A 13,324-nucleotide genomic window follows, 5' to 3' on the forward strand; every position below is an offset into this window, starting at 1 on the left:
AGCTGGGAATTTGTGTTGCAGATGTTTCGTCCCCTGTCTAGGTGACATCCTCAGTGCTTGGGAGCCTCCTGTGAAGCGCTTCTGCGATCTTTCCTCCGGCATTTGTAGTGGTTTGAATCTGCTGCTTCCGGTTGTCAGTTCCAGCTGTCCGTTGCAGTGGTCAGTATATTGGGTCCAGGTCGATGTGCTTATCAATCGAGACAGGGGACGAAACGTCTGCAACACAAATCCCCAGCTCGGCAAACAGAATCACAATAAAACTGGAACTGTTGCAGTGGAATAAAAAATTGTAATTATCATGATGACTATATTCCTTTCTGCTGACCTGACCTGTGACGTCTTGTTTAATTAGATTTTCAACTGTTGTCTGTGGCAAAAGTCTTATTGTGGGTACACAGCATGGTGGCTCAGTACTTAGCACTGCTGCCTCACAGCGCCAAGGACCCGGGTTCAATTACCGCCTTGGGTGACTCTCTGTGTGGAGTTTGTACATTGTCCCACCTGGTGCTCTGGTTTTCTCCCACAGTCTAAAGATGTGCAGGTCAGGAGAATTGACCATGTTAAATTGCCCATAGTGTTAGGTGCATTAGTCGGGGGAATGGGCCTGGGTGAGTTACTCTTCGGAGGGTCGGTGTGGACTTGTTGGCTGAAGGGCCTGTTTCCATACTGTAAGAAATCTAATCTAATCTAAACCTCACTTTTCCACATTAAATTCCATTTGCCACTTCTCAGCCCAGCTTTGCATCTTATATATGTCCCTCTGTAACCCACAACATCCTTCGGCACTATCCATAACTCTGCCTACCTTAGCGTCATCTGCAAATAGCCACAAAACGACACGACCAGCTATCCTTAGTAGCCACACACGCAGATGACAAGCAATATGAGTTCGACTGGGACAACACTACTATTATAGGACAAGCCAAACAGAGAACAGCCAGGGAATTCTGAGAGGCATGGCACTCATCCACAGATTCAGTCAATAAGCACATCGACCTGGACCCAATATACCGACCACTGCAGCGGACAGCTGGAACTGACAACCGGAAACGGCAGAGACAAGCCACTATAAATGCCGGAGGAAAGATCACAGAAGCGCTTCACAGGAGGCTCCCAAGCACTGAGGATGTCACCTAGACAGGGGACGAAACGTCTGCAACACAAATTCCCAGCTCGGCGAACAGAACCACAACATGATTAATATTTGATTTCCCCTTGACTTTATATACTTGGGAATTGTCAAAATGAGCACAAGGTGAAATACCTTGACAAATGTGTCTTTCTTCAGCAATACCGAGTTTCTTTTAATTTCTTTCAGGATTTGAGATTTTATTGCTTGTCTTGGTTGCTCTAAGAAGGACATTCACATTGAACCACTGTCAATTTGATACAACACAGTGGCTTAATAATCTACTTTAGTTAATAAACAAACCTGTTGGTGATCTGGAGTCATATATAGGTCAGAGGTGATAAGACCAACAGATTTCCTTCCCTAAAAAATATTAGTGAATTGTTTGGGCTTTTGTAACTACCTGACATCTTTCAACTTAGAATTTTTTTAAAAATTGTCACAGTGTAGACCTGGAATTTCACCAAGTTAACGTAACAGGTGAGTTACAATTCGAATATTCCCAGTACCATTCCCAGGGTTTTTGGTTTACACCAGGGCCAGTTAAGGATGTGGGATGGTTCAGTTCATGAGCATGCCACCAACATTAAGTTCAAATGGTAGTCCTTATGTCAAGGTATTTCATTTTGACAATTCCCAAGTATATAAAGTCAAGGGGAAATCAAATATTAATAATGCATGAGGAAAGTTTTGATTGTTTAGCAAGTGAAATTTAATTGGCAGAGACACTGCCATGGAGAATGTATGGGTATGCCACCCAGCCCCATGGTGTCTTATGCAAACTTGACTCCCCCGCATGTCAGACTATGATCCAATTACCCAGCAGTGAACTGCATAAGGTAACAGTAAGGCAGTAAGATTAGATTAGATTACTTACAGTGTGGAAACAGGCCCTTCGGCCCAATAAATCCACATCGACCCTCCGAAGAGCAACCCACCCAGACCCATTCCCACACATTTACCCCTTCACCTAACACTACATGCAACTTAGCATGGCCAATTCACCTAACCTGCACATTTTTGGACCGTGGGAGGAAACTGGAGCACCCAGAGGAAAGCCACGCAGACACAGGGAGAATGTGCAAACTCCACACAGACAGTTGCCTGAGGCGGGAATTGAACCCGGGCCTCTGACGCTGTGAGGCAGCAGTGCTAACCACCGTGCCGCCCATCTGTTAAAATGTGTTAAGTGAAAATTTAAAAGACAGGAATTAATTGATAATGTTCCACAATGTTAAAAAATGTTTAAAAAATCCCCTTGCTACTACAGAGCAACATAATGCCAATCACCCAAACTCTTTAAAGGTTCAATAACTGAAACTGCGAGTATATGAAACTTCTTAACCTTTTGCAATTAGACATTATGGGGATGGTTGTGGCATTGTAGTACTGTCTCTACCGCTGGTCTGGGAGGCCCGGGTTCAAGTCCCATCTGCTCCGGAGGTGTGTAATAACATCTCTGAACAGATTGCTTAGGAAGAGTAGGTGAAAAACCAGCGAGAAAAATTAAGCAGCCATTTGCAAACAGAAAGTAATGCCATAATGTCCAGAATTGGCCTTATTATGACATAATGGTAATGTCTGTACCCCTGGTACAGGAGGCTCAGGTTCAAGTCCTACTGACTCCAGATATATGTAATAACATCTCTGAACACGTTGATTAAAAAAACTAGACATTATGAGGGCACCTATGGTGCTGTGGTAGTGTTTCTGCCCCTGGACTGGGAAGCCCATGTTCAACTCTCAACACTAAGGCTTCGCAATAATATCTTTCAATGGGTTGATTAAGCAAAATAGGTAATACAAAAAAGCCATCAGTCAAATAGGCACTGACGAGTTCAGCAGAGTAATGGATGCCTCAGCTCTTAGCTAAGAATGCATAATGAGGTTTGCCTGAGACCAGACATCCATTATTCTGTTGAAGTACCAGAAATACCTGAAATTCTGTTTGATCTGTCTGACCTCTGCTGTCAAGTTCACAATGTTAATGTATGTAAAGTGAAGAAATTACAAGTGTCTGAAGTTCTATAGTTATTGAAATTTTAAAGTATCTGGATGATTGATGCTCCATTGCCATGCTGGAGATAATAGATGGGGCATGGACAGTGTGTGGAGCTGAGAAGGTGTGAAAACTGGAGGGCTTCCCTCTTTTTAAACTAACTGGAATGAAGTGTCACTGGAATGAAGTGTCACAGCACTGAGGTGGGGATTTTAAATAGTCCACTATTGCAATCAGCTGTCTCGAAAATTTAAGAGTCAGTGGCCCCACTCCTGTTAGCACCTGCTCCAACAGAATGAGAATTCCATCATTCCTGACTCTTTCTCCTAGGGCTGACAGTCAAACCAGAAATTATTTTGACTCCTGTTAACTGCCTAATGGAAGAACAGGTTCAAGAGATGGAATGGTCTCTTCCTGTCCTTGTATTCTGGTGTTCAATACAATAACAAAATTATGAAAACTGAACTTTAACATTAAGACAGAGTAATTGTCTCCCTCAATTTATTAAATTGCATCTTAATCTCTCATTGATGAGGCTGATCTTCCCATTTTTTAACTTTAAACCATTCAATTCCTTTCATCCAGCTGAATAATCACATACCTGACAGTTGCCAACACTATGTTCAATATTTCCTGCACACAGTTCGCTGTTTTTCACACTTCCATCCAAATGTTCAGGCTGATTGCAAATGTTATTTTCTATCACTGAAAAACCTGCTTCTTTTAAAACCCCATCACGTCCAGTTCCTAAAACCAAATGGGACAAATGAAAAAGAATTCCAGAAATCAACAGCTATTTGTATTCATACAACACCTTTATTGTTGTAAAACATTTCAAAATGCTTCATGGGAACATTATCAAATAAAATTGGACACAAAAGCACATAATGCATTATTAGAATAGGTAGCCAAGCTTGGTTAATGAATTAGGCTTAAGGAAGAGAGAAACATTGTGGTGTATTAATTTCTCAAGCTTAAAATCTATACAACTGTAGGCACAGCTATCAATGTGGGATTATGAAAATTGGATTTCTGCTTCGTAAGGTCTGTTCTTATTTTCCCTCTCATGAAAACACTCAAATTTACAAATGCAAGAAAATGCAGTGTTAATAGTTTGAGATATTCTGCTCATTCCTTGCTCCTTCTTCATTGAGAGGCCACTATATCCATTCACCCCAAATATGTGATTCTGAGCCTAGCTGCCCTTCCAGCTTTAGCGCCATTGAATACAGGAACTCTGCAGATTCTGACCTATAGTATTGACAGGCTATTTGTGCAGAAATTCATTACAATAAACTGTTCCACAGATGTGAGATGTAAGTTTGTACCAGCTGTCTAAAATATTTATCTGTGCATTTTTAATATTTTAGATTAAGACAACTAATGTTATAGGCAAGTGGGATATAAATTGAACAAAGTACAAGTTCATTTAATTTTGGAAAAGAAAACTCATGAGTTTATATTTGACTTTTTTAACAGTTGACATTTTTGGCACTACAGCATGCACTAATATAAATGGCATGTAGCATTTGTGTCACCCAGGTGCCAGGGTAATGACTATGCCCAACAAGAGAGACTCTAACTATTGCCCATTGATATTCAATAGAATTATAAATGCTGGAAGACCAATTATGATCATCCTGGAGGGTTACCATGATCAGAAGCTAACTGGATTATCCAAAACAACACTGTGGATGCAGAAGCAAATCTAGGAAAAGCAAAAGCAAAAGCTAGGAATTCTGTGTTGACCAATTTATCTCTTGCCTCCTTAACTTCTGTCCTCAGGTCAGAAGTGAAGTGGAATACTTCCCACTTTTTTGAATGAATGCAGCTTCCACAACACTGAGGAAGCTTTACACCACCTGGACAAACCATCTCATGTAATTGGTGCCCCATCCATTACCTTCAACATTCACTTCCTTCACCACCAATGCTATATGTATCATCTGCAACGTGCACTCCAGAACCCAGCAGTTTATAAACTCACAATTTTGACCACCTAGAAGAGCAGATAAATGGGAACACCACCACCTAAAGATTTCCCACCAAACCACACACCATCCTGACTTGAAACTAAATTGCTGTTTCTTCACTGTCACTGGGCCAAAATCCAGGAACCCCCAACAGTACTTGGGTGTCTCTACACCCCAATGACTGCTACAGTTTAGGAAGTCAGTTCATCACTAGCTTCCTGAGGGCAATTAGAATGGGCCATAAATGCTGGCCTAACAAGTGATGCTCAATAACCGACAAATAAAATTTTAAAAATACATAGGAACATTGGCAACAGTGACAAGATAATTGGTGCCAGTGAAATTGAAATGGGGTCCTCCAATCTTCACCCAATATTTTTCTTTGAAAGCCTTGCATGTTTCTTTAACTTGCTTAGATGGATGTTCATGTGATTTTAAATCACATTGTTCATGTTTGGCCATTAGGACGCTACTCTGGCCTCCTGAGACTAGTTTCGTTTGCTCATTGGCTTGAATAAATACTCTTCAGCATTTCTTTTATCACTTCTTTAAGGGTAATGATTTTAGTTCAACCAAAAGCCTCCATTTTCTCATGCAGTTGCTGTTACCTTTGAAATGTTGCCTCAGTCTTGGTTATTACAAGATGAAACTCTTCAACCATGTGCCTCTATCTTCAACAATATTCTATCCTGTAATGCAAAGTGACTATTTGTTTAGCCTATCAAGTTCCACAATGATCAGAGCTAATACGTATCAATTAACTGCAAGCCAGCCTTGTGGTTCTGTGGTAGTGTCACTACCTCTGAGCCAGGAGGCCTGGGTTGAAGTCCCACCCATTCCAGAGGTGTATAACAACGTAGAGTCATCAAGTCATAGAATCAGCATGGACACAGACTCTTCGCCTCAAACTGGTCCATGCCAACCAAAATGTTCTTCCACACTAACCCCATTTCCTGGAACCTGGTCCATATCCTTCTAATCCTTTCCTTTCCAAATGTACAAATTGATTAGAGGATCTCTCTCAATGGTTGTGCATGGTCCTGATGTTCCAACTTGCAAATCAAAGAGTTTGCATTTTCTCTCTTCCAGTTTGTTTGCCATTCATTGTGGCCAAGGATTGGATTCCATACATTTGTTGAATTCAGAATCTAAGCTCCACGCATGTGGCTATGGTAGATCAGCATTTTACAATGACAGAGGTTGTACAACTTAGGTAGTATTGAGGGTGTATAGCAGAGACCTTATCAATGAGGAGGTTGTACATTGGCAGAGAAATGGATCACTTCAAACCGATTGGACACAAAGGCTCAATGATATCAGCGTCCAAGGAACAATGAGCAAACTTGGAATCAACGCTTTTAGAAGAGGATGGGTGAACAAGGACACAAATTAGAGAAGAAAAAGAGGAAAGATAAAAGCAAACAATTAAGAACACGTTACTTTATTTGATCAACATTTGTGTTAATGTGTACCTTGAGTTTCACCCCAGCCTGAAACATAGCATTCAGCTCCATTTGGTAGTATATAGTCCTGTGTTGGTAAACAGATTAATGCCACTTTGTCAGTCAGGACAGCTGGCCTGAAACCAAAAGCAGTATCGCAAATCATTTTTTATTTTTATTTAATTTGCATCAGGTCATTACTTCTTAACTATCAGGTCTGTATACTTCTTTTTAAAAAAAATGATGGAAATTAGAAACAAAAACAGAAATTGCTGGAGAAACTCAGCAGGTCTGGCAGCATCAGTGGAGAAAAAGCAGAGTTAATGTTTGAGTTCCAGTCACCTTTTTTCAGAACTGCCTCAAAACCATTGGATAGGGAATCCAGAACCTGACAACCCTCAACCCCTCCATTGATCTGAACCCGAGGAACCCACACTCCTTTCCTCTTGGCCCCTTCATCCCCACTTACTCCTGCCAGCGCTGACATTCTCCTTGGCCACTGCTGGCCTTAATACCCTCCTCAGCTTCTTCAGGGTCCAACATTCCTCCTGACACATCCATTCCCCCAGCCCTCCAGCAACTTTCCTGAGTACTCCATCATATACCTGACACAATGCTCACCTAGTAACATACTTACCTGGCACCCTACATGGCACCCTTGTCCCCTGCACATCTAGAAATCTAACCCCTTACCCAGCTGCCACCCTTTCACTCCAGTCGACTTAAATACAGTAGCTACCTGTCTACGCTGGTGGACATTCAAATCTCAGAACTCAGCACATTAACTGCTTCAAAGAGGTGTGCGGTTTGACTCACCCCCAACTATCCTCCGCTATGGAGGAACTTTGTTGATTTCAAATACGCTCCATATTTCTGAACAAGAACTAGAAGGCATAGGTTTAAGGTGAGAGTGGAAAGATTTAAAAAAGGACCTGAGGAGTAACTTTTCCACCCAGAGAGTGGTATGTGTATGGAATGTGCTGCCAGAGGAAGTAGATGGGTACAATTACAACATTTAAAAGGTATCTGGATGGTTATGTGAATAGGGAGGATTTAGAGAGATATGGGCCAAATGCTGGAAATAGGACGAGGTCAGATTGGGATGTCTGGTTGGTGCAGATGAGTCAAAACGAAGCATCTGTTTCTGTGTTGTATGACTCTATGATTCTATGATTCTAAAAAGAAGAAAACAAGGAAAATTAAGGACTAAAACTTCCAAAATATAAAATGTTCTGAATCTATAAGAATTTGCTGCATACTGAAATGATATTGAACAGTTGAAACTGACCCATTTCTGGGTTAGAAAGGTTGATTAGCATTGTATTAATACTGATCACATTGTTGAAATAGTAATTATACTCTTAATTAAGAATGCTAATTTTCTGTGATAAAGTTAATGAGCAGTTAATGTGCTAAACTAGCAAGTTCTTAAACATACAGTAACTAGAAGGCTAAGGATCAAGATGTCATTTATGCAAAGCAATTTCTGCTGAATCTCTTAATCCCTTAACATGTTGGACAACCGGTGCAGTAACAATATTGCATGTTATTAACGCCCACTATTTTTCCAGAATGCATGACCTGTTAAATGTTAATATGAAACTATAGCCTTCACAGTTGGCTAGAATTTTATGTACCTTGAGGGCAGGATGGCATGGGTGGAGGGCAGGAAACTAAACATCAGCACCAGCATTACACCTGCCATCAACGTGGCCTGACTTTCAATTTTACCAATACGAGTGGAGGCATTAAGTAGCCACTTAAAGACCACCCTTGCCACCACTGGGATTTTACCTGTCATAGGAGAAGTCATCGGCAAGTGGAACTTGATGGATTCATGTTTGGACATTATGGGTGTGCCTTCTTTCTGTGTCCACTATGTCCATCAGAAGCCTCTCCAATGATATTAATGCCCCCTTCTGCCCACACCCTCGGCAGGGTCTGCCAGCTTGTCCCTGCTTTCCTGGACTCATCTCCCAGTTCAGGGTTCCTCACTGAACAACTTCCTAGGGGATTGTTGTACTTCCAGGTGGTCACTCTTTGAGATGGAGCTTCCACAATCTCACACTGCTGGTTAAAAGGGCAAACTAGGGGCAGATAAAGATTGCTTGAATTCAGATCAGTATATATTAATCCTACAGTATGCAGAGGCTCTTACGGTGCAGAAGGTAGACCTTCTCAGAAGCACTGCATCATCATGAACACAGAAGACCATATAAACCCAAACAATATAGGAGTTGGATAAGGCCATTTGGCCTACTGAGTCTAATCTGCCATTCGATCATGGCTGTTATGCTTTTCAAACCCATTCTCACCCTTCTCCCCCTAACCCTTGAACCTGTTACCAATCAAGAACCCATCTCTATCTTAAAGGCACTCAATAACTTGGCCTTCGCAGTCTCCTGTGATGACGTGATCTACAGATTCAGCGCCCCTCTGGCTGAAGAAATTTCTCCTCATCTCAGTCTTAAAGGGTTGTCCCTTTACTCTGAGGCTGTGGCCTCCGGTCCTATCTCTCCTACCAGTGGAAACATCATCTCCCTGTCCACTCTATCCAAACCTCTCAGTATTCTGTAAGTTTCAGTCAGTACCCCCTCATCCTTCTAAACTCTATCAAGTACAAACTCAGAGTCCTCAATCACTCCTCATATGACCAGCCCTTCACTCCCGGGATTAATCTTGCAAACCTCCTCTTGACCACCTCCAATGGTGACTCGGGTACAGGGCCTAAAACTGCTCCCAATATTTCAATGTGGTCAAACCAAAGCCTCATGCAGCCTCAGCATACACTCTGCTCTTGTTTTCTATTCCTCTTGAAATCAATGCTAACACTCCATTCGCCTTCCTAACTGCCAACTCAACCTACATGTTAACTTTAATAGAATACTGATCTAGAATTCCCAAATCCCTTTCTGCTTCAGTATTCTGAAGCTTTTCTCCATTTAGAAAATAGTCTACACCTGTATTCTTCCTATCAAAGTACATAACCTCATACTTTCCCACATTATATTCCATCTGCCAAGTTTATGCCCACCCTCCCAGCCTGTTCAAATACTCTGCAACCTCCCCACTTCCCCAACACTACCTGTCCATCCAGCTGTCTTTGTGTCACCTGCAAACTTAGCACAATGACCTCAGTCCATTTTGTCCAGATGGGTAATGAACAATGTGAATAGTTGTGGTCCCAACACAGATCCCTGCAGAACTATAATAGTCACTGGCTGCCACCCTGAAAAAAGACCCTTTTATCCCCCCTGTTTACCTTCTGCTGATCAGCCAATCCTCTATCCATGACTACCTTGCCCCTAATACTGTGGGCTCTTACCTTATTTAGCAGATTCCTGTGCGGCACCTTGTCAAAGGCCTTCTGGAAATCAAAATAGATTAAGTCCACTGGCTTCTTTTGTTTAACCTGCTCATTATCTCTTCAAAGAATTCTAACAGATTTTCCAGGCATGACCTGCCATTGATGAAGCCATGCTGATTCAGCCTTCTTTTACCATGCATTTCCAAGTACTCTGCAATTTCATCCTTAATAATGGACTCTAAAATCTTACCAGCTGAGCTCAGGTTAAATAGCTTCCTGTCATTTGCCTTCTTAAAAAGGGGTTTTACAAAACCTAATGTCTAGTTCTCTGGCACCCTCCCTGACCCCAGTGATTCCATAAGACAATAAGACTATAAGACAGGAGCAGAAATTAGGCCATTCAGCCCATCAAGTCTGCTCCACCATTCAATCATGGCTGTTAGGTTTTCCAACTTGTTCCCTGTAATCTTTGATCCCCTTGGCAATCAAGAACTTATCTATCTCTGTTTTAAATAGATTTAATGACCTGACCTTCATAGCCTTCTGTGGCAATGAATGCCTCAGATTCACCACTCTCTGGCTAAAGAGCTTCTCCTTATCTCTATTCTAAAGGGTCTTCCCTTTATTCTAAGGCCATGTCCTTGGGTCCTCATCTCTCCTGCCAATGGAAACATCTTTCCAATATCCACTCTGTTCAGGCCATTCAGTATTCTATAACTTTCAATCAGAACCCCACCACCCACCCCATCCTTCTAAACTCAATTGAGTACAAACCCAGTCGAGTATAGTCCCAGAGTCCTCAAATTTTCCTCATATCTTAAGCATTTCATTTCTGGGATCATCCTTATGAATCTCCTCTGGTCCTGCTCCAGTGCCAGTCCATCCTTCCTGAGGTATGAGGCCCAAAATTGCTCACAATACTGGAAATGTTGTCTGACTAGGGCTTTATAAAGCCCCAGAAATATGTTCCTGTTTTTATAATCTAGTCCTCTCAGGATGAGTGATAACATTGCATTTGCCTTCCTAATTAACGTCTCAATCTGCAAGTTTACCTTAAGAGAAACCTGGACTCGGACTCCAGAGTCCCTTTCTACTTCAGACTTCTGAATTTTCTCCCCATTTAGAAAATAGCTCATTCCTACCAAAGTGCATGACCTCACACATTCCCACATTGTATCTCAGCTATCACTTCTTTTCCCATCTCCTAACATGTGTAAATCTCTCTGCAGCATCCCCACCTCCTCAATACTACCTGCCCCTCCACCTATCTTTGTATCATTTGCAAACCTAGCCAGAATGCCCACAGTTCCTTCATCTAGATCATTAATGAAAAGTTGTGGTTCCAACACCAACTTTGTGGAATACTACGAGTCACTGGCTTCCGTCCTGAGAAGGAGCCTTTTATCCCCACTCTCTGCCTTCTGCCAGACAGCCAATCTTCTATCCATGCTAGTACCTTATCTCTAATACCATGGGTTATCAAGAAGGATTACACCCGAAATGTTGACTTCTCCACCTCCTGGTGCTGCCTGGCTTGCTGTGTTCTTTCAGCCTCTTGCCTGTCTACTTTGGATTCCAGCATCGGAAGTTTTTTTTGTTTCTTATCTTACTCCGCAGCCTTTTGTGTGGTATCTTATCAAAGGCCTTCTGGAAGTCCAGATAGATAAGATCAATTGGCTCTCCTTAGTCTAACCTGCTCATTATCTCCTCAAAGAACTCTAACAGATTCATCAGGCATGACCTCCCCTTGATGAAACATGCTAACTTTGCCCTATTTTACCATGCACTTCCAAATATTCAGAAATCTCATCCTTCCCAATGGACTCCAAAATCTTACCAACGATTCAATTCAGGCTAATTAGCCAATAATTTCCCATCTTTTGCCTTACTCCCTTCTTAAATGGGGGTTTACATTAGTGATTTTCCAGTCGTCTGAGACCCCACCTGACTCCAGTGACACCTGTAAGATCACTACTAAAGCCTCCACCATCTCTTCAACTATCTCCTTCAGCACTCTAGGGTGTAGCCCATCTGCTCCAGGTGATTTATCCACTTTAGATCTTTCAGTTTTTCTAGCACCTTCTCCTTAGTAATGATTACTATACTTATCTCTGCCCCCCAACTCTCTTGAATTTTTAGAATATTACTCATATCTTCCACCTTAAAAGATCACTACCAATGCCTTCATAATCTTCCCAACTATCTCCTTCAGAACTCTAGGGTGTAGCCCATCTAGTTCAGACCTTTTAGATTCCTCACCACCTTCTCCTTAATGACGGCCACTGCACTCACTTCTGTCCCCAATTCTCTTGAGTTCTCATATGTTACTGATGTCTTCCACTGTAAAAACTGATGTAAAGTACCTATTCAGTTCTTTCACCATTTCTTTGTTTCTCGTTACTACTTCTTCAGCCTCATTTCCAGTGGTTCAATGTCAAATCTTGCCTCTCTTTTACCTATATCCAAAAAACTCTTACAATTTTTTGTATCACTAGATGGTTTGCTTTAATATTTCATCTTCTCTCTTGTTTTTAGTGATCCTCTGTTGGGTTTTTAAAGCTTTCCAATTCTTGTCTGCCCACTAATATTCGCCACATTGTATGTTATTTCTTTTGCTTTTATGCTGTCCCTGACTTCCCTTGTCAGGGATGGTTGCCTCATTCTCCCCTTAGTTTGTTTCTTCTTTCTTAGGATGAGGTTCTGCTGTTCCTCCCAAATTACCCCTAAAAACCCCTGCCACTGCAACTCCACTGTCTACCTTGTTAAGCTCCCCTTCTATTAATTCTAGCTGGCTGCTCCCTCATGTCTTTGTGGTTACCTTGACTCAATTGTAATACTGTTACATCTGATTCCAGCTTCTCCTTCTCAAACTGCCAGCTCAATTCTATCATATGGTCACTGCCCCCTAGGGTTTCCTTCAACCTAAGCTCCCTAATGAAGTCTGCCTCATTGCAGAAGAGGAGGTGCCAGTGTTGGACTGGGGTGGACAAAGTTCAAAATCACACAACACCAGGATATAGTCCAACAGGTTTTATTTGGAAGTACCAGCTTTCAGAGCGCTGCATCTTCATCGGGTAGCTAAGCCTCATTACAGAAGGAAATAAATCATTAAAACAAAAGACAAATGTAAAACAGAAATAAAAGTAATACCTTTTAAGCTTTAATAAAGCAATGTCATTCCCACTGGGTTCGAGAAAAATTTTGTCAACCAAAATGATCTGTCTCGATGGTTCAGCTCCTCTTTCTCTGTATATTCCAAGATAGACTCTGTAGGCCAAGGGGTTCAAGGAACTGTGATGGATGCAATGAAGGAGTTAGATACTTGTACTTTTTAACAAAAATAATAGCTTGCATTGAAATAGTATCTTTACCATTATTAGCTGCTCAAAATGCTCCATGGAAATATTACCAATACCCAACAAAATGTGTCATTGAGTCATGTAAGAAGATATTGGGAGAGATGCCCAAATAGGT

General features: G+C 41.6%; 1 protein-coding gene across 3 annotated transcripts in view; it reads right to left on the reverse strand.

The window, feature by feature from the left end:
• The window catches only part of LOC122552973 (plasminogen-like), a 119,312-nt gene that overhangs the window by 2,700 nt on the left and 103,288 nt on the right, over positions 1-13,324 (reverse strand). For all 3 annotated transcript variants that reach the window (XM_043696296.1, XM_043696297.1, XM_043696298.1), the window contains 3 exons: positions 13,001-13,141; positions 6,574-6,680; positions 3,730-3,875 (listed from right to left, as the gene is read on the reverse strand). In XM_043696296.1, coding sequence (XP_043552231.1) covers positions 3,730-3,875; positions 6,574-6,680; positions 13,001-13,141 — 394 coding nt within the window. The remainder of the gene's footprint in view (positions 1-3,729; positions 3,876-6,573; positions 6,681-13,000; positions 13,142-13,324) is intronic.

This window comes from Chiloscyllium plagiosum, chromosome 9 (assembly GCF_004010195.1).
Source record: "Chiloscyllium plagiosum isolate BGI_BamShark_2017 chromosome 9, ASM401019v2, whole genome shotgun sequence".
Lineage (NCBI taxonomy): Eukaryota > Metazoa > Chordata > Chondrichthyes > Orectolobiformes > Hemiscylliidae > Chiloscyllium > Chiloscyllium plagiosum.